General features: G+C 52.1%; 7 protein-coding genes across 7 annotated transcripts; 3 read left to right on the top strand and 4 right to left on the bottom strand.

Moving 5' to 3' along the window:
* Positions 1–67: 67 nt before the first annotated feature.
* ALT_3620 (uncharacterized protein) lies at positions 68–1,470 on the top strand (the record flags this gene model as incomplete). Its single annotated transcript, XM_033556460.2, has 2 exons — positions 68–457; positions 526–1,470. 2 exons carry the CDS (start codon positions 68–70, stop codon positions 1,468–1,470), a joined length of 1,335 nt encoding a protein of 444 aa, XP_033412351.1.
* Positions 1,471–4,142: 2,672 nt separating this feature from the next.
* ALT_3619 (glycoside hydrolase family 43 protein) lies at positions 4,143–5,166 on the top strand (the record flags this gene model as incomplete). Its single annotated transcript, XM_033556461.2, has 2 exons — positions 4,143–4,448; positions 4,498–5,166. The coding sequence occupies 2 exons, from the start codon at positions 4,143–4,145 to the stop codon at positions 5,164–5,166; spliced, it is 975 nt and encodes a 324-aa protein (XP_033412352.2).
* Positions 5,167–5,447: 281 nt separating this feature from the next.
* ALT_3618 (BCS1 and AAA domain-containing protein) lies at positions 5,448–7,154 on the bottom strand (the record flags this gene model as incomplete). The annotated part of the gene is made up of 1 exon (XM_033556462.2): positions 5,448–7,154. One exon carries the CDS (start codon positions 7,152–7,154, stop codon positions 5,448–5,450), a length of 1,707 nt encoding a protein of 568 aa, XP_033412353.2.
* Positions 7,155–7,846: 692 nt separating this feature from the next.
* On the bottom strand, positions 7,847–10,093 carry ALT_3617 (alkaline phosphatase family protein; the record flags this gene model as incomplete). The annotated part of the gene is made up of 3 exons (XM_033556463.2): positions 7,847–8,247; positions 8,306–9,569; positions 9,626–10,093. The coding sequence occupies 3 exons, from the start codon at positions 10,091–10,093 to the stop codon at positions 7,847–7,849; spliced, it is 2,133 nt and encodes a 710-aa protein (XP_033412354.2).
* A 1,427-nt stretch (positions 10,094–11,520) lies between these two features.
* On the top strand, positions 11,521–12,114 carry ALT_3616 (uncharacterized protein; the record flags this gene model as incomplete). The annotated part of the gene is made up of 1 exon (XM_033556464.2): positions 11,521–12,114. The coding sequence occupies one exon, from the start codon at positions 11,521–11,523 to the stop codon at positions 12,112–12,114; it is 594 nt and encodes a 197-aa protein (XP_033412355.2).
* A 288-nt stretch (positions 12,115–12,402) lies between these two features.
* On the bottom strand, positions 12,403–15,993 carry ALT_3615 (uncharacterized protein; the record flags this gene model as incomplete). Its single annotated transcript, XM_033556465.2, has 1 exon — positions 12,403–15,993. The coding sequence occupies one exon, from the start codon at positions 15,991–15,993 to the stop codon at positions 12,403–12,405; it is 3,591 nt and encodes a 1,196-aa protein (XP_033412356.2).
* Positions 15,994–17,553: 1,560 nt separating this feature from the next.
* Positions 17,554–19,246, bottom strand: ALT_3614 (uncharacterized protein; the record flags this gene model as incomplete). The annotated part of the gene is made up of 4 exons (XM_033556466.2): positions 17,554–17,879; positions 17,933–18,172; positions 18,244–18,981; positions 19,033–19,246. The coding sequence occupies 4 exons, from the start codon at positions 19,244–19,246 to the stop codon at positions 17,554–17,556; spliced, it is 1,518 nt and encodes a 505-aa protein (XP_033412357.2).
* Positions 19,247–20,586: the final 1,340 nt, after the last annotated feature.

Genomic DNA, 20,586 nt, shown 5'->3' with positions numbered 1-20,586 from the left:
AGAGTCTGCTCATACATTTATCATCAATTTTATATATATCTTACTTCGTTGTACGAGTATAATCCCAATGCGCTGGACGCAGGGACAATCCCCCTGGACCCGCTTCCTGGTTCCAGGCACCGCAATCTCACTGATCATCGTCACATTCCTTATCCTGGGATCTCAATATTCAACCGACTATGCTAAATACGCCCTGAAGAATTCACTGAAGACGATCCCGCCAAGCCCTCACTGTACCTCGACAAACCACACCGACGCGAACTGGGAGTTTGAGTTTCAGCGCGATGGGGATAACCACGGTCTTTCGGATGAGCAGTGTCGGATAGCGTTTCCAAAGCTCTTTGTTGAGATTGAGAAGACTGCGACTCGGCGGAAGGAGAGGCGGATTACGTTTAAGGAGGTGGATGATGTTGTAGTTGAGGATGGGATGGTGCGGGCCGCGATCTGGAGGGGAGAGGTAAGTCGGTGCTCTGTAGCGTGTCTACTCGTCCGTGAACGCATCTTTGTTAACAGTCTGTGGCTTAGTTGTATATCATCGACTATGCGGCGCAGCCGTATACCTACTCCCGAGCAAGGGCAACGCTGAACTCCCTGCATCGCGCCCTACAGTCGTTTCCGGACCGACACAGTTTGCCTAATATCGAATTTGTATTCACGGCAGATGATTTCAGCAATGTTCCCGGGCCTGTGTGGTCGTATTCCAAGCGCGACGAGGACGAGAGTATCTGGCTCATGCCGGACTTTGGGTACTGGGCGTGGCCGGAAGTCAAGGTTGGCCCGTACAAGGATATCCGGAGGCGCATTGCCGCTGTGGACGAGGGCGAAGTGCACCCCGACGGCTCCCTGATGCCCGGAATGAAATTCAAAGAGAAGAAGAAACAGCTCGTGTGGCGCGGCAGCGTGGCGACGAATCCCGAGCTCAGGGGAAAGCTGCTGAAAGCAGCGCAGGGAAGAAGCTGGGCCAGCATTCGGGTTATCGACTGGGACAACGAGAATGACGTTCGGTACAACCTGCTGCCGATGGAGGAACACTGCCGGTACATGTTCCTGGCGCATACAGAAGGGCGCAGCTTCTCCGGCCGCGGGAAGTACCTGCTCAACTGCCGGTCGGTGGTCGTCTCGCACAAGCTGGTCTGGCGAGAGGCGCACCATGCGGCGCTGATTGCGTCTGGTCCTGAAGCGAATTACGTGGAGGTCGAGCGGGACTTCTCGGACCTCGATCGGAAGATCAGCTTCCTCATTGATAATCCTGAGATTGCGGAACGGATCGCCGATAACGCGGTGAGGACGTTTCGTGATCGATACTTGACTCCGGCGGCGGAGTCGTGTTATTGGAGATACTTGATTAGGCAGTACGCTGCCTCCTGTGACTTTGAGCCTGTGCTGTACAATTCCCAGCAGAATGGGAAGAAGCAGGCGCGAGGGGCCCCCTTTGAATCATGGCTTCTCACCGGCTCTCGTGTGAAATGAGAATCGGCATGCTAATGTTATATTTCCGTGCATATATCTGGAGTTATGGGGGCTTGGTCTCTTATGCTTTACTGGCTTGCTTATGTGTATACGTCTCTTGGAAAATTATACTACGCCTTGAACAATGAATGTCAAACTTTCCAATTAGGACGTAGCCTGTTTCTCTCCTCCTTGTTTCTACGCAAAAATTCACGGTAAGTCTGGTTACCTAATCGGTAGACCTGAGGGCATCACCTGCCACACGACATCTGCTTTCTGCTTTGTCTTGCTTTCTCATCTCTTTCATCATCATGTAACTACCCCTCCATGGGGGTTCAAGGGCCTTTACTGAATCAACCAGCTGAACAGACTAATTGGCCTGACTCTTTGCCAGTCTTGAGGCAGACTGCATCCGACCGTATCCGCTTGCAACCTGGTCAGGTCACTTAAACCTCATGGAAAATATCTGATCAACGGCCTGTTATGCACCAGTGAGCTCTACGAATATCCCCGGTTGATGTTGGTTTGCTCCTGCACTTTATCTAGAGTGGTTTAGTGACTCGGCGCGAGCAGCTAAATGATCCAGTGACCTGGGGGTAGCATGATGCCCGTTTCTCTCCACGATTTAGGATTGAGTCACTTAAAACTTAAACGCTGAGACTGTGGGGTTAAGTCGAAGAAGGGTCTCGCATGACTCTCTTTCCATGATATCCTATCCGCTCAGTGGTTGAAGCTAAGGTAGTGAGTCCAGCCAAAAGCACATCCATGCTACCATGCGGCGGCACTTGAGGCGTACTAGCTAATCTGGTGGCCCGCATCCAAGATTTAGGCGTTAACGTCCCAGCCCTAGATGCAGATCATCGACTTGTGGGGTAGAGGTCTTCTGATGGAAGTGCCATTCTAAGACTCATGACTTCCTGCCAAGCTGCCAACACAACCTAATGATGCCCATTAAGGGCAACAGAACAAGTTCTTAGCGAGGATGACCAGCAAGCATTCACACCATAGCCGACTGTCTTTCAACTACCGTTGGGCTCACCCGAGGAGATTTTTGTGGGAAGTTTTTCAGGATCGGGCATAGATTCTGATGAATTCCCTTTATCCTGCGCGCTTTATCGAGGCTAAGGCCTTCGGGAAGCATAATAGTCTGTGTGAAACCACAAATGACCCGGAATAACTTGATAATCGACACGCACACCTTACATACGCAGGGATCCTTGCGCGCTTAGCCATGTGTTGAGATTCTGGTGGACGGCACTTCTTCTAAGTCTGGTGCCATTCGTCAACTTGAGAACCGGGCAAGACCATACTATTCTGCTTCTCCAGTAGAGAACGAACTCGCCGGCTGGACTGCTGGGAGTCGCCAAGTCTCACATGGCACATGGATTTCGTCGGCCGTTTGTGGTCATATTGGACAAACACAACACTATTTGTTCAACTTATCTGCCTTTCCGAAAGCGTCTGACACCAGATCATGCATGGCGTTTGGACGTCTTCATTATTGTGATTGGCTTGAATCATACCGACCGGCAGGAGATAAGCAAGGGCCTGGTGTCCACAGCGCACTAGTACTTGAGGGGAAAAAAATGCAGAAGCATGGAAAAGTTCTTTGGAAGGACCCTATTGTAAGTGCGTCCAGTCGAACTAACATGGGAGCCTCTCGCATGTTACTCCTTGCAGTAACTATTCGCTCACCATTTTTCTCACCAGGTCCACCACAGAGGCTGGCCTCGATCCTCATAACCAATAGCCCGAGCGAGCCACATTTCTCGGGTATGGGCGGTCTGCATCGCCCTTGCGTCGCTCCCCTGAGCGAATAATGCGCTCTCAATGCACCATTCACAGGTCACAGTGTCGGAGCATATCATCCGTGTGCCATGATGAAGGGTCATATTCCTGCTACTGAATCGTCAGGACTTGATAGATGCCAGTCCCCACAAAATGATCGGCAGCTTGGCATCGGGACTTCTCCACAACTCATGCTTCGACTGCCGTTTTCGGATATACTTGAGTCTTCAGATGATAGTGGATTTGCAGGTTGTTGCATTCGCTTTTCTGGCTCATCACGGCTTCTTTGTCCACCATACAGATTACGGGCTTATTGAAATTCCTTGGCTCTGTAAGATCCACGAGGACCCAGTGACCGAGTGTTACAGTCGTATGGGCATTAGTCTCTCGGTCATTGTTCAGAACCGACAAATATGCGCCACCTCAGCCAAACGATGGCCCAAACATGGTTCAATACTGCTTACTATTGTTGTTTATGTTGATGACCCAGTGAATGTCCGATGATACCAAATGTTGTTTCTACAGCGATCCTTGCCTAATATGCTGCATAATGCACCCAACGTCCAGGCCAGCAGGCCCAGCCGCTATCTCAATGCTCGAATCCACTTGCCGCATACTTGTCGTTGGGCGATATCGCATGACTGCTGATTTCGTCGACGAAAAATTGAATTGTGCTAGTTGTCGAAGGACAATTCAGGCTGGGAATGCCGGTCCTCCCTTTCTCGGCAATGCCGAAAGCAAATGAGTATAAAGCAATGACGCATCCCGAGCTCTACAGACGTAATGTAGAATTCTTTCTTGCGTTGATCCGAAGAGAGATCGTCAGATTGTGAGCCTGAGGTTCGCTGACACAGAGTTAAACTCGACGATCTCCTTTCTCTGTTGTGTCCATCCATTCAGCAAGCATGTGGCTTCCTCGATCAACATTCTGGGCCTTGGGCCTTACCATGACAGCTGTCTTTGCTTCCCCCGTTGAGAAGCGAGCCAGAGGGCCGTGGATGGCAATCAATTCAGACTTTCCGGACCCTAGTTTTGTACAGGATGCAGAAGGGGCATGGTATGCCTTTAGTACAAACGGCAATGGCAAGCGCGTCCAGGTGGCTAGATCCCAAGATTTCAACACGTGGACTCTTCTCGACATCGAGGCACTGCCAACGCTTGCAGGGTGGGAGACTGAAATAGATCACTGGGCTCCAGATGTTATCAGAAGGGTATGTTCTCTGGTATATTTCTACTCAGCAGCCACTAAGTTACTTCCAGAACGATGGCTATTATGTTATGTACTATTCAGGCGAGGCTAAAGAGATGGTGAGGCATCATTGCGTGGGTGTCGCTGTCTCTAAAGAGAAAGACCCCAGAGGACCATATGTGCCGAACGAGACGCCATTATCATGCCGGCTGGATCAGGGAGGCTCGATCGACCCGGCGGGATTCCTCGACAAAGATGGTAGCCGCTACGTTGTCTTCAAAGTAGACGGCAATAGCATCGGTCATGGTGGAGACTGCAACAACGGCGTTCCTCCTCTGGTATCTACGCCGATTCTTCTGCAGAGGGTGGCAGACGACGGCTTTACGCCGCTTGGCGATGCCGTTCCGATACTTGACCGTGACGATACCGACGGACCTTTGGTCGAAGCTCCCAATCTGATTCTGCACGGCGACACGTACTTCCTTTTCTATTCTACCCACTGTTTTACGGACCCCAAGTACGATGTGCGATGGGCCACCTCGAAATCGATCACAGGCCCGTATGCCAAGACTGGTCAGAAGCTATTCAAGACCGGTGACTATGGACTGACTTCACCTGGTGGAGGTACCGTCTGTGGATGTGGTGACAAGATGCTCTTCCATGGGTTCTGTGAGCCCAACAAGCGCTGTACATATGCTGCGAACCTTGCCATCAATGGCGATCAGGTTACACTTCTATGATTGACTGATCGGGTTGGGAGGCGTCTTGTGGATGGATACTCTCCTTGCAATATTTTCTGCCACTGAGCTGTTTATACATATTACTACATATTTTCCGCCTTTGTGATGATCACATTCATATCAGTCTTAAGACTTTATTACTGGATGTAAACTAGCCATTTTCTTGATTTTAGCAATTGTTTGTCAGTTGGGTGGACTTTCACAGATTGCATGATGATGCTGCAATCTGTTTAACGTATCAATTTCAGGGCACATAATGTTGTGGGTATCACTGATCTCTATCATTTGGACTGTTCCTTCTCCTTCCGTTTGGCTCGAACACTCCTCACCCATTCCTCGACCGCGTTGATAGCAGCCTCCGGCTCATTCTTATAGTTGAGTAGATGACCCTGGATCTCAGCAGCGGTGAATTCACCCTCTGGGATGCGTGATGCAAACTCGGATGCCAGTTCTGCAATCTTTTCTTTTGACAGGTGCTGCCGCTTCCGCTGAGTGACTGTAGCGTCGACATGTTTCTCCCTTGGCCATGGAGCCTTCCTAACTGACTTCATCTTGGATGTCCGCGCATCGCCCTCGAGCATGCTATAGATGGCCGAGAAGAGCTCGCGCATTGCATCGCGGTCAGCGTATCCAAAAGCAATAGTCATATCAACGCGACCTGGCCGGAGAAGAGCCGGATCCAGCTTCTCCGCATGGTTGGTGGTCATGATGAGGATCCGGCCCTCGCTGGCGGCGACTCCGTCGATGACATTGAGCAGACCCGAGAGCGAAACGCCCTTGTTCGCCTTCGTTTCGGGCTCCTTCTCCTCGGCGCTGGACTTGTCCTTTTCCACGAGCACAGCGGACGCCGCGGAATCATCCTCTGCGCGCTTCTGCGTGATCCCAGCGCTATCAACGTCCTCGAGCAGCACGATACACCGCCGCGGCAGCGCCGAAAACAGCGACATCAGACTATCCTCATCGAGGCTCTTCGAGTTTAGACTGAGCAGATACAGCGTCAAGCCCAGCAGCCCACTCGCTGCAAAACACAGACTCGTCTTGCCCGTGCCCGGCGGGCCATGCAGCAGGTACCCCCGGCGGTACGGGATGCCGCGATTCGAATACCACCGCCTCGTCCTCGGATGCAGATACTCCTTGATATCGTCGATGAACGCCTGCTTCTGCGCCTCGTCCAGCACAACCGTCGACAGCGGCCGCGGTGGCCGCGCCATACACCGCACCCAGTCGAAGTCGTCCACCCCGCTCTTCTGCCCGCGGTAGATGATCGTCCGGTTGCCGTCGCGCGCCACATACGCCCGCTGCGCATCCGCCAGCAGCTCCTTGAGGATGCTGGGGTCCCTTCCCAGACACGACAGGTACAGCCGCTCCGGCACCCACCGCAGACTCATGCCGCCGTTGTTCTCCTCCCGCTCCCGGATGAACGCCAGCGGGCGCCCATTGTACCAGAAGTAATGCGTGCCTTCGGCGGGCGTGAACCGCAGCGTGCGGTACTTGTCCTTGCTGATGACCTTTTTCCAGTATCGATCGAAGTTGGCCAGCATGTCGCTGTTGTCCCCGCTGCCGCTGTCGTCATCCTCGCAGAAATCCTCGTCGTCTGACCCCTCGCCGTTATCGGAATCCCAGTACCGCATCCCGCTGCTGATCTTCGTCCCCGCGACGAAATGCGTCGTCCGCTTCGTGAACGGCTGCTGCGCCATCCAGAACATGAGATAATTATAAATCTCGTCGTCGAGACGGATCTCCGCCGTCGAGGTGAAGTGTTCCCCCAGTAGACGGATAATTCTTTTAATACTGTAGCGCAGGGAGGCGGTCGCTGCAGCCGCCATCACAAGGAAGGGCAGGTAGTACGATAGATCGATCTGGAGGTACGAGACCAGAAAGCGAGAGAGGACAGAGTAGCCCGGTATAAAGGCGTCCAGGACAGCCGTGTCGATGGTGGTGGCATTTCTGCTATTATTGCTGATATTGTGGTCCAAATACGACGCCATGTTCGGCGTAGCCGTGGACGCGATATCGATGACAGTCAGAAATCAATGACGAAGAGGAAGAAGTCCAGCTGTCTTCATCGCTCATTATATACGATTTCTCAGGCCTTTATATGCCGGTAGCCTTGTAGGTCCGCGCGCATGTTGCACAGCGGAAACAATAGGCATCAACAAGGCCAGCCTGGGCCCACAGCAAGAGCCTCATGGTCGTAAGCCCCATGCAGAAAGGCCGGTGTCACTGCGGCGTCATTTAACTGACTGTGCCGCGCATATGACTCCAATCAAATGAATAAGAAGCTAGGTGGGACCCTTGTCGGAGATCAAGTTGGGCAAAACTCGGGTGGCACTGTGCTGGACTGACTCAGTCCTGCGGAGCCATTCAACGATCGAGATGCGCCGCATCAGTTTGCCGCAGGTCCACAGCTGATCTGAGATGGCCCACATTTATAGTGAGCAAAGTGCAAAAGCTAGCGATCGGGGTTCCAAAATGGGCTTGGTTTGGCCAGCCACTGCTCCATGGTTGATGGGTTAGTATTTACTCATGCTTCTATGGTTGTTGGATATGCATTCATCTAACAAGCAAAGGGGTATCTATCTAGATTATTACTCCGACAATAGTCGGCTCTATCAACATGGAACGCTCCACTAAATGAGACATCGACGTCATCTCGTAACATCGCCCCGTCTATCCAAATTTACACGATATTGTCCTTGACGGTCTCGATTATATCAGTAGCCCATTCCTTGAGCTCCTCAACTTTGCTCCAGAGGGTTCCCCACCAAGTAGGGCCCTGCTCGTCGTCGCTTTCCGGTTCGTTTTGCGGCTCCGAGCTGGACTCATTTTCAGACGGTGAAGTTGGCTGGATAAAAGCTGTTGACGACACCTCTGATGGAGTTGAGGCCGGTGTCATGGTCTGCGAGGGGATTACGCTCACGCTAGCGCTGCTGATTGGAGGGTCGGCAGGCTTGTCGACAACCGGCGCATCTTGATCAGAATGAAGGCCCACTGGCTGTAGAGGAAGGCGCAGCGTTCCGTTGTTGGGAAGCGGATCAATTCCCAGAGAATCGCAGACCAAGTTATATACATTGATATTCTCTGCAACCCATGTTAGCTTATACTCGGATCTTCCTGCTGTAGGAGAAGATTTGCTTACGGAAAACTTCCAGCCGGCTGTTGGGGGGATGAGGAAACGCAGGCCCCCTAGCAATGAAGATGGCGCGCATCAGAGGATGCTCATGGTCGTAACCATGGACACCCTTTGGATGATAGACTCTTCCAGTTCGGATGGCCTCTTGAGCATCAAAGTCTGGTCGTTCGACGATGGCCCACCCCGTCTTAGGGATTACCCAAAGGGGAGCAATTCGGTCATTGCTGGAAAAGTGATATCGCTCAGGCATTGTCTCCCGTGTGTAGACTTCCACTGCGTGTGGGTATTGTTGCGTCAGGTTTTCCAGCTGATTTTGCAACGTCTCAAGATCCTCAGGCTTTTTCGGCCGGATACCGCGCAATGGCCATCCGTCTATACGATCGACCAGACTAGGATCAATGAAATCATCCAATTGTATCAATCGTTCCGTAGCGGTTGTGGCCATACCATGGTCAGAAACAATAACAAGGTTGACAATATCGGTCAGGTTGCGACTGTGAAGGGCCGACATCAGGTCGGCCAACATGCTGTCAACCTGTGCGATTGTATTTCGGATCTCAGTACTGTTAGGGCCAAACTTGTGTCCATCTGCGTCAACATTGGGAACATATGCAGCGATGAACTGCGGTCGCTCGGGGACAATCAAGGACTCTTCTTCCGCGCCTGGCAAGTCGAGCAGCTCCAGGATCCGGTCGACTTTTCGCGGGAGCTCTTCTGACCCGTTGTACTTGTCCAAGTATGTTGGGTCTACTCCTCCAATGTGCGCTTCGGAGCCAGGCCACATATGAATCCCGGTTTTAAGGCCGTGTCTTTCGGCGGTCATCCACAGGGGTTCGGCATTCCACCACTTAGGCTGCATGCTGCTTGACTGGTTGGTGTAGTGGAAATTTTCCTTTAGGGAAGGGTCCCAGAAAGTATTGCTCACGATACCGTGGCTTTCTGGATATAAACCCGTGACCAGAGTGAAGTGGTTGGGAAATGTGACGCTGGGGAAGCTGGGGAGCATATACTGTGGCGAAACGCCTTCTGCTATAAGCGCGTTCAGCGTCGGCGTGAGACCACGATCGAGAAAGTCGGCCCGGAATCCGTCGAGAGAAACTAATATGGTGGTAGGACCAAAGAGAGCGGTGCCGTTGGAAAGTAGACGCTGGTGAGAGTGCGAAGCCCGAAAGCCACTTGAGGCTTTGTATGCACCCAGCAGGAATATTAGGAACAAAACCAAGACCGCCGCAAAGACCAGTATTAACTTCGTCCAAGGAATTCGCCGCGGCTACAGTGGATTAGCAGTCTGAATTGAACAGAACCGAATCAAGAGTCCACCCTTACCCGAACATCCGCGTACTGCTTCTCCAATCGCTGGTCTAGTTCCGACGACGAGCCGCTCAGGAGCGAGGATTCGGACTCTCGATAGCCCTCTTCCATCTCATACATTAGCTCTCCATTTTCTCCTGCCGCACTACGACGACGCCGTCTGCGCTCATCGTGGCGCTTCCTCCTTCTGTCCCGATTCCGCTCATATTTCCCGATCTTGACGCTGCTGCCGTTCGGGCTGAAGATCCGTCGCAGACCATGAGTTGGCCCGCTTCTGACCAACAGCTTCTCCATCTCTTCCTCCTCTTCCAGAACTGCACGATCATGTTCGGCCAGCTCTAGTGTAGTGCGAGACTTGCGAAGGAATTCGTCGTCATCGGAGTCAGAGTCCTGCTCTGATACGGATCGCAAGGAGGAGGCGTCATCGTCGTAATCACCGGGGGAGAGGAGGGAGGGGCTGAGAAGATCAGGTCTCGGAGCCATGGCCGTGTAGGTCCTCTGTCATAACATGCACAGAGTAGAAAATGCAGAAATGATGGTTTGCTGATGGCAACCAGCATACTCCGTAGACGATAATCCCTCAAGTGGTTCCTCCATAATAAAGTCGAAGTGGATCAGCCTTGCCTTACCTAATCCAGCTTAGCGCCTCTTCCCAGCTCTCCACTCTCTCCATATCAAAATCAACACTCCTCGTTCATATCAATATGGAGAATGAGAATGAGCTGATGGACAGATAGATTAGTGGTGTCTATTGCAGCTCAATTACACATTTTATATATCGGAGGCAGCAGGCTTGATTTAGACATGCTCAGTTCTATATCGCCAGAACATGTTATGATGTTCATAAGTGGACAGGAACTCTTCAGACCCATGAGGCTGGCTTTCAACAAGTCCATTGATGATAAATGGCTAGAGCTGAGCAGTGTTTCGGAACCATGCAGCAACATGTTCATCAACAATGTAAAAGCGTCTTATGTGTCTAGGCTGGTACAACAATATGCGTCGGTCATACAATCCAGCATATGCAATATACTCGGGGTCTCATACCGCCAGCCTATCATGGTCGCTGCGATACTCTAACCATACGATTGCAGTACAATCTCCTCCAGCCCTCTTTCGACTCGGTCGGCTGCATGAAATTCTTAAACCACGAGTCAATTCTCTGAGTGAGATGCGTATGTGCTCAGTCAGGCGATAGGTGCTCATTGCGGGGAAGTAAAAGACGCAGTCCAGAGCATATTCTGGACTTTCTGGCTGGGAGTGCTTCTTTGGACAAGTTATACCGGAAACAAAGGCTTAATGCAAGGAGTTGCCATGAGTGAACTGAATCCGTTCGTTTGTTTGTCGGCAACACTGTTTTCCGTTTCCGGCGACGAGGAAGATAAGAGTTAAAGAAGCCCTGAAGCCGTATATCACGTGCCATAACATTCCTTTTGGAGGCGATCAACATCTGCAGCTGGAAAGACTTCTGCAGGCAGTGTTTTACAAGGGATGATGGCGCCTAGGCAGCTTCTGAAAATGGACAAGCATGTGTTTGCTCTGTCGCGTGCTCTTCCAGATGCAGTACTTTGCTTTCCTCCGCTCGTTGACGATCAACCTATTCAGGGATGGCACTCTGATCGAACGAGGACGAATATGGACGCTCTTGATCATTGAATACACTCAATGACAGCCGCATTGAGTGTCCTCGTTGGTCTATAAGAACCCCGAGACTCCATTTCCGAGCTCCCTCTTGACATCGTTCAACACCTGCTATCAAACCCGTCAAGCATATATTGTGTCCGTGATAACCTCAACTGAATCCCTTGAACTTCGCAACTTGCACCTTGCCTCAAATCCTTCTAGCACCTGTGCTTCATCTCCCAGACTATCTTACATCTATTCCCCATCTTCATACATCTCAAATCACAATGCGTGTCTCCGCTCAGCTCATCGCCGGCCTGGCCCTTGCCGCCAGCGCCAACGCAAGCCTATACAGAAGAGCACACGAGACATCCACCAGCAGCGAAATAACTACTACCCCAACCGAAACGGCCAGTATGGCCACCCCCGTCGTCGATAACGACATCTCCGCCACCGAGACCAACACCCCCGAAACAACCGAGAGCGACGACGTTCCCACCGTCCTGTCCAGCGTGGATGCCCATCCCGCCGAGACGACAAGCATCCCTCTCATCAAGCCCACGGCCGCCGCATCCTCCTCCGCCGCGGCTAGTTCTTCCGACGCCGGCATCTCGACTAGCGCGCGTCCCAAGGCTACTGGCACTGGCGACTACGTTGGTCTCGTCGATCCCAATGAGGAGTCGAGCAGCAGTCGCGGCCACAGCAGTGGCAGCGACAGTGGCAGCGGCAGCAGCACCAGCACCGGCACCAGCAGCAATGACGACGGTGAAGAGAGCCCTAAACCCACCACGGCCCGTCATACCAACCCTGGCTCCACCCTCGTGGTGCCTGGTCTCGCTGCCCTGGGTAGTCTTGCCATTGGCCTGATGGTTCTCGTTTGAGTGGAATCGAAATGTCGTTGAATCTATTTGACACCATGTCAGGGGATAGATTAAGGAGATAAGATACGATGTTATTAATATGAGGTGTTGGTTTAGCTATGGACCAATCAGTTGGACAATCATACGTGGCGTCGGGGATCTATATAAAGCAACTCAGATTAATGATTAATTCAATTCAAGATCAAAGTCCGGCTTTTCTCTACAGGAACAGCATCATTCTCACAAGACTGCAAGACACAAGTGCACGATATCAATGACAATGACTTTTCTCTAGATGCAGCGCGAAGATCACGACGTAGAAACCCAATTCACCCACTGGCACGAACAACCGCCCGTCCCTCCGTCAACTCCATCCAGCAATGCACCCTCGTCCGACGAGGAGGTGAGGTTGAATATACCCGGCGCCGGGTTGACCAGTTTCCCACCGAACCCCCTGTCCTCAATTTGCAGTTTCTTCTCCGTCGAGTTGACACGTTGGTTCTCCTCCATCGCGTAGCAATACACCATTTTCTCCGAGGCAACACCGCCGTGTCGGTCCACTGTGATAGTCACCGGGTACGGGAATGACCCCGGCCGGACGAAGTCCGTGGCGGAGGAGGACGCAGTCGGGCTGCTGGTCCCTGAGGCCAGGGAGGTAGATGACAAGGAGGATGGTGTGGATGTAGGACTAGCAATGGCACTGGCGCTAGGATTGCTGCGGAGGAGTGCCTTGCGCGCGCGAGTCGGCTGCGTCCAGATCTGCACGAGAAAGCGAGTCTGTGCCCATGTGCAGCGGACGCGGGCATCAGTCTCGCTGGTGCCGCCGTTGGCGTCTGCGGCGGAGTTGTCTGTTGTGCTGCCGTTGAGAGGGGCAAGGCTCTCAAGGAAGATGGACCGGTCGAAGTACGTGTAGAAGCCGTAGTGTTCTGTGTCCAGGCCTCGGTTGTAGAGACGTACGGGTTGGGATTCAGGGAGTGGATAGAGAGTAGCGGCTGCGGCTGTGCCGTCTGAGTTGAGATCGGGAGATGGGATGAGGGACTCGATGTCTGGGAAGGAGCTGTTGGATCGGCGGGTCAGCCCGGATGAAGAGAGGGAGGCGGTCGAGAGGATGGTGATGAAGAATGGGGTCTCTTCGCCTGCGTAGGGGATGGCGTTTTGATCGGACGTATTGCCCAGGAAGGTCTGGTCTTTGATACTTGGGGGCGATGGCGATGGGTTGAATGATCGACTTATATCTCTGGTGTTGTGGTTTGAAGTAGAGGCAACTGTTGTGCTGTTCGCATAGGTCCCGTTACGGAATCGTATCTCGACTCGGAAGCTGGGCTGATTCGGCGCGTACGGCTTGTTGCCTGACTGCTGTTCCGGTGGCAGAGCGCAGCTCCAGAGTGTGGATGGAGTGATGCATCCTGAACTTTGGGCTTGAGGCTCTGAGCCTGCGATTGTCGCAATGCCAGTCGGCATCGGTGGATAGCCGGTCAAATTGAGCCACTGCGACTGAACGGGTGTGCCGTCCCCTTTCTTGGTCAGCATGACTGCCAGGACCACGGCAACTACCACAATCAGGACAAAAAACGTCGTGATCGCCATATACCACCGACGTCTCAAGCGCCCTTCTCTTCCCGGCCTTCCGAAGCAGCCTTTGTTACTGAGACAGCCTCTGCCTCGCCAGAGACCACCAGCTTTCCTGCCAATAGCATCCTCCTTTTCTAGTCTTCGTCGTCGAGTTTCGATCCTCTCCCTTTCGAACCAAGGGTGCGTCATCTGCTCCTGAGTGATGGGGGCAGGGTCTATACGAGGCGGCAGTCGAGGAGACGCGCTGTGATGGGTGGTATAGGGTGGAGCTGGTCCAGAAGCTATCTCTGTTAATGGAATTGACCCGCTCCTTACTGTTGCTTGCTGTAAACCAGGAGAGGTGGCATCTGGGGTTTGTGGTTGGGGATGCCCGCCTCCGCCATGAATCTGAGGTGGCACAACAATATATTGAGGGATGATCCTCTCCTGCGGAGCTCCAGAGGCCGGTGGTAGAGGACCTGGTGGTTGGATGTTAATGTGTGTGGCTGCAGGAGTGATAGTGTTCGTTGGTTGGAAGAAGAGATGAGAGGCTTGTTTCTCCGGTCGATCCCCTGCATAGACAGGAGGCTCTCTCTCAAAGGATTCTGGCTCAGGAGAGTTGCCCCTGGGTTCTTCTGGCGTGGCCTCCTCCAGATACTTCTTTCCCGTATTTGAAATCAAAGGAGATGCGGTTTGGTCATCCACAGCGGTGGTCCCGGATATCGAACGAGCGCCAGATTGCGAGGCGCTCTCAAAAGGATTCACAGGAGCTAATTGAGACACATCGTCATCCACGTCAATGAGGAGATTCTTCTCGTTACTCTGTGGCTCGGCAATAGAACCGGCAAGAAGGACCGGGATCCCATCCTTCGGCGTGATGGAACAAACATGGTTGATGCATTCGAAGTACGGCCTTCCGCTGAAGAGCTCATGGGCACATGCCTGGTAGTATTCAGCAGCTGCGCCCTGAATCGACTCTCCCTGGAATATCATCTCGGCTGATGTCTTCTCATCGGTGATATTGACATCCATAGAATTGACATCCGCGAAGGGGTTAGTATCACCCTTATGCCAATTCGTCACTTCCCCTCTATTGGCAACAGTCGTCTCGGGGGTATCTGGCGAAAAGTACGAGACTTCCTTCTCCCACCACTCATCGCTTGACACTGTCGAGTTCGTGAGGAGTGTCGGCATGGGAGGCCGCTCCGTTCTGGTCGGGGTTGATCTACTGGCTATCGTGCTCGACCTTCCCAGCATAGGCGACAGGAGATAAGTCCACCAGCCCTGGGATTGGTGTCGATTGCTGTCCGTCGTAACACTCAGTCGATCCAGCCCTCTCTTCGAGCTCTCCGTGGAGAAAGAACGAGCACGCAGTCCCTGTCGCGGACCATCATCTTCTTCAAACACGGTACCAGTTGAGAATGAGCGTTGCTTCCTTGTCGACAGAACAGACTCCCTGCGAGACACATCCGTCTGAGTCCCCCTCTCCTCGAAATGGGATGTCGGTATGGCTGGAACTGGTGGAATCTCGGGCCTACCGTTCCCAACGAATGACGTGCGCTGAGAATAGATACTGGAGGTGGCTCTGGGACGGTGAAACTCCGGTGCCAGTCCTTGCCAGAAGCCCTCGTCTTTCGCGGGGGTTACAACAATCGAAGGCGTCATAGGTGTACACTGGCTTCCAGCGCTATCCAGTCCCTTTGTTCCGTCATCCTGAGACTGCGACGACTCCTCGAATGGTACAGTATACCCGATCATTATGGGCCGATCAGAAGGCGACAGCCCGTCCTTATACTTCTTCTTCTTCTTCTTCGGCGACGTTGTATTCTCCGATCTGAGCCAGGACAAACGCCTTCTCCCCGGCCCGGAACTCTCGTCAGGTAGCCGCTGGAAGCCTTGAGCCGTGCCATTCTTCAAGATGCCTCTGATCTTCTGCGAGGCCCGTTCCCTCTCACGAACGTTTGCCAACACCTTCAGATCATTCAGATCCACAAACGAAGGACCTGCCGCCCCAGTTTGTATCTTGGGAACTCCAATCGGCAGATCCGTGATCAAGTTCAGCCCCTTGGGTTTATCCCCCTGCGCCGCCCTCCGCGCAGTATCAAAAACACCGATCTCGCGTTCAACCAAGCGATCTCGCCCCGCGCCTGTGGATTCTGCTTTAAGAAACGGGTGCTTGTCCGACATTTTGGTCAGGTAGTCGAAGGGACGACTCCGTTCCATATCTCTGTCTTCATCTGAGGACGCAGCCGGGCTGGAGATCTCCTCAGTGATAGGGGACGATAGTGGGAAATTTGGAACTTGGGGAATCTGCAGCTGCATTTCTGGCCTTTTTGATTGAGGAGCCATCTCCTCTCTTGACTGGATAAAACGTGTTAATCTCGAGCAACTTTGTTTCAGTATATGATTCTGCAGCTAGGACATACCATAACAGACTTCAGGACTTAATAGCAAGCCAGTACGTTGTAAGACGAAATCCGCACGAGTCTTCAGAAGAAGAGTAGGAAGTTCATCTAGATCGGTTCAGGCAAAGAAATTCCGCGAGTATAAGAGATCGAACAAAGACATGCAAGAAAACAGTGAATAAAGAGAGACTATAACCACTGGATGGAACAACGCAACAATGAATCTGCTATTGTTCTCGTCACAAGGTAAAGAATGAAGAGATACCGCAGATATGAAAGAGAAAGTACTCCAAAGCAAACAAATAGAAGGCCATGTACCCTGCAAGAACAAACCAGACGGATGCAAGAGAGAAAAAGAAGAACGGAACGCAAGTAGCTCTGCAGAAGTTGAAAAGCTACCTTACTAGCGATGGATCTAGAGCCCATGCTTCAGGTACCTGCCCACCACACCAATGAAGCATTGTGTTGGCCTCGTCCTGCATTGACGCACGACGCAGGCAAATTCCGAGCTCCATAGCTGCTACAGTGGCTGTTGCATTTTGCCGGTCCAAATCGCCTTGATTGGACTGAGGTCGACTACTAGATTCTGCAGGATGAGGTTGAAGATGGGATTTCGACGATATCATTGGGTCGCTGGGGGTTCTGACGAAGCTGTAGCCGCCCTGAACTCGACTCCGGCCGGGCGCTTAGAGAGAAGGATTGGCACGGTTATGAGGAGGCAAGAGTGCCAATCAGAAGCAGATTGTCCAAAAATAGAGCCAGAGACCAGTTTGATTTTATTCGCAGAGAGACTGAGTCTGCCGGAGGAGACAGCGTCATGGCGTAATATACTCAAGAGCCATCGTCCTGGATTGTCTGTTTATTTCCGGAGTATTCTTGTCATACCTTATACAAAACACCCGACGAGGGCTTCATGGCTATTTTGAAATTGTAAATTTTATTCTGTTTCAACAGATCATACAGAAACATCGTCAACGCCGTTGGTCGAGTTCTTTGACGGATAGAAAGATGCCATCAAACGTATCCCATATCCAAAACCAATTGCTCTTGGCGGATCCCATCTCCGATCCCATGCAGAACAAAGTAAACATGTCATGATGCAAAAAAGTAGGACAAATCAATAGAGACAAGCGAGAAGAGAGAAAGTCGGAGCGTGCAAAAAAACAGTGGTCCGTCGTTGTAACACATACACATCCTCACACACATTTGAAAAACTATATCATGAGATCAGGGAACGAAAAAGAAGAATGATGATCGGGGTATGAATTGCCCTGGGCAAAAATGATAAAACAAAAGGCCAAACAGACGAAGTCTCGCTCAGAACAAGATACACCACCCGAATGAGATCTACAGGCGAGTAACATACTGTTTCAGATCTAGGGCCCAGAGTCAGAAGAAAAGAAAATATCAAAAGTATGTAGCTGCACACGAGACAAAATGGCCGCTATGATGGGTGAGGGGGAGGTATCAAAATTCAAATCAAGGGCCTTGCTAGGATGACAGACTACCGACGGTCGTCGGTATATTGCACTCCCTGCATCGGAGCAACGGAGCCGTTCACCAATGGAGGCAATGTGCGTGGTTGATCTTGCATCATTGCAGAAGAATTAGGGCCATAATTAGAGAAGGCCGGACCAGGGCCATGCGACTGTCCATTGGCTTGTGGTCCGTTCATTGGGTGGTGCTCGAATATTGACGGAGGCCGTGACTGTTGGTGTGCTTGTTGTTGATTCAGCTGAGCTCGCATCTCTTCAACCTCGCTCCTTAACACGTCGTTCTCACGACGAGCATTACTCAACATCTTCTCCAGCTGTCCAATGTACTCAATCGCTAGACGAAAGTCAGTATAAAGGCGATCGAAGAAGCGATAACAAAATCAGTACCTCTTGTCAGGGTTTCCCATTTGCTGGATTTGTTGTTTTGGCTCTGAGGTAACCGCATGCGCAATGCCTCGAAGCAGTCCTTCATCTCACTGCGACGTTTGCGCTCCGCTAACTTGTGAGTTACTCGCAGCTCGGGCGTGCGGCTGTACGGAGTACTGCTGGTGGGCGGCTCTGGGTCTCCGATGAGATCACGTACTTGTTTGTGCTGCAGAGTATGGTGGTGCACGTTCTGAGGCAGTTCTAGAGGGCAGTCAGCAATGTTGCTTGCATGCTAGAATCGCACTATCAGAGAGCAAAAAGTATAAACGTACCATGTTGGCCACGAGGCAATCGCGCATCCGAGTAGATACTACTGGCCAATGATTCGGCGGTGCTTCCCTTCCTTGAGAATGGATGCTGAGATTTATCGTTTGTGGAAGACATCGAATTTGATCGCGCAACATCCGGGTCGGGAAAGGCATAGGCAAGACCGGCGGTAGGCGTCTCTGCAGCATAAATTTCGGAGCGAGGATTCGATGAAATCGCGGGAGCAGTGCGGCCAGCCGCAAAGCTACGGTGCTCTCCGGCTCGTGGGCCAAGGGGAGAGAGGGGCTGGCTCCCGGAGTAGCGGGGTCCTCGGTATGAATTGTTCATATTTACGTCCATGGAAATTCCACGTTCCCTCTGCAATCCCGACACAATTGACGTCTGAGAGGCGTTTGTGCTGTGGTAAGGAGAGGCGGGATTGATGGCCAGGGAACTGATTCCCTGATTCATCCTACTATCGACACTGCTGCGCCGCGATTCGGGTGGCTCTGCAATGCTGCCGCGTTGAGAAGGAGCGTCGAAATTCTGGTTGAGGGATGGAAGGGCTGGATTTGTCTGGGAGCCAAAATTGGGCGACGGATGAGCGCCGGCAGAGGAAGGGGTATTCGTGTTCGAGTGGTCATTCGGGTAGGGAGATCGCTCGGAGACAGAACCACGATTCGGGGACGGTTGAGAAGAAGTGAGAAACGATAGAGAGGGATAATTGCCGGTTCCGTTTGTGGCCGTGGAGTAGGTGGACGACCCTGGTAGGTTGTCAGTGCCTGACATGGCAGATGTAGAGCAACTAATCATACTTGTGCTTTGAGGCATTGACCAGTTTCCCGAGTCGCGTTCTATCGTGTTCAACGAGGCGTTCCCTGGGGACTTCTCTGCGGGAAGAGGTATATTGCTGGCCATACTTGCGGTGAGGGTGGAAATCGAGGGTAATGTTTGCGCAGAAGAGACCGGAGCATTCTGCGGCCCTGTTGTGGTAGGTTCCCACGGTCGATGGGTGAGAGTGGTTTCCATGGCGGACGATGAGAGGCTGAGAGTGGTGATAATGGCGAAAATTCGTGGTTATTTCGACGATGGCTTATACGGTGTGATATGTCACGTTGCTTAAATTATTTCATAATCCGGGGCGACAGGTCATGTAAACACTCGATGGCTGGAGGGCAGGAATTATATAGTCGCAGAATGAAGAAAAGAGCAGTGAATTCAATGCTGGCGATTGTCGTCGCAGCGAAGGACTAGAGAGAATCCGTATGCGACGGGAACTGTTTCACGCTCGGTATATCGAAGTATGCCAGTCACGCTGCCAAGGTAGAAGAGAGTCCTTCGCGAGGCTAATTCAGAACGTTGGCGGTCGCAATCCGCATATCAGCTTCCAATTTATGATAACAATTGAAGTGATCACGATTGGTGAAGTTCCGGTCTCCTTAAAACGCAGCCCGCTCGGCGATGCGACTTGGGGGCGTTTTTTTCAGTTGGCGCAATCCCAGGGCTCGGTCGACACGGACGACAAAAAGGGCGCAGCGCAATCTAAACCACACGAAGGAAATTTTCGCACTGCGCAAGACTGCGAAGTTCAAGTCGAACAGAAGAGAAAACAAGGAGATTGTCGAACGGGTGGTTGCGTGCAGGCGGGCCCGTCGTTTGTGGTCAGAGCAATGCTCTAAGTGGTCGGCGGGAAGGACGAGAGGTGGAGGACGGTGGCAGAATGGCCGGATCTCAGTAGTACAGTCGAGACCACCGGCGCACCAACGAAGGGAACAAAGAAAAGCAGAAAATGACGCTAGACTCGTATACTCGGACAATTTTCCTCTCTGAAGAAGGAGGAGTCGCGTCAGTTTGGATGGCCAGAATTTGCCAGAGAAAAAAGGTGGTAACCAATAATAAGGACAGTAGGAAGGAAGCAATCGATCGCACAAGAGCTTACCTGTTGCGAAAAGTACAGCGTGCTCGGAAGGTCGGGAGGCGTGGTGAAACGTGGCACAGGGGAGGTTTTTGCAAGGCGAACGATGATAAACAATTGGGCAGTAAGAGAGAAGTAGGGCCAGATCGGTTGTAGAACTCTTTACCAGACCCTGTCCGTGTAGACACAAACCGGGTGGATGCGAAGAGCAATTACTTTTGGACGAAGAAGAGGGGAGGGAGACAAGGTAGCGAAGCACGGGAATCGTCGTCGTTCTGACTTTTAACAAACAACCTTGACCCGAAAAAAAAGGGCAAGCAGTAAAATTGGGACACCTGGGAAACTTGGCTCTCTCCTCGTGTCTTGATAGTTTAGACTTGGGAGCCGGAACTGGGAGTGGATTGGGGCGAGCCTAACTAACAGCGGGAACTATCGATCACTGCTCGGGCTAGAG

The sequence above is a fragment of the Aspergillus lentulus genome, assembly GCF_001445615.1.
Source record: "Aspergillus lentulus DNA, contig: Alt08, strain: IFM 54703, whole genome shotgun sequence".
In the NCBI taxonomy this organism is placed as follows: Eukaryota; Fungi; Ascomycota; class Eurotiomycetes; order Eurotiales; family Aspergillaceae; genus Aspergillus; species Aspergillus lentulus.
Note: the sequence above shows the minus strand (reverse complement) of the source record. Positions and strands in the feature narration are given on the sequence as shown.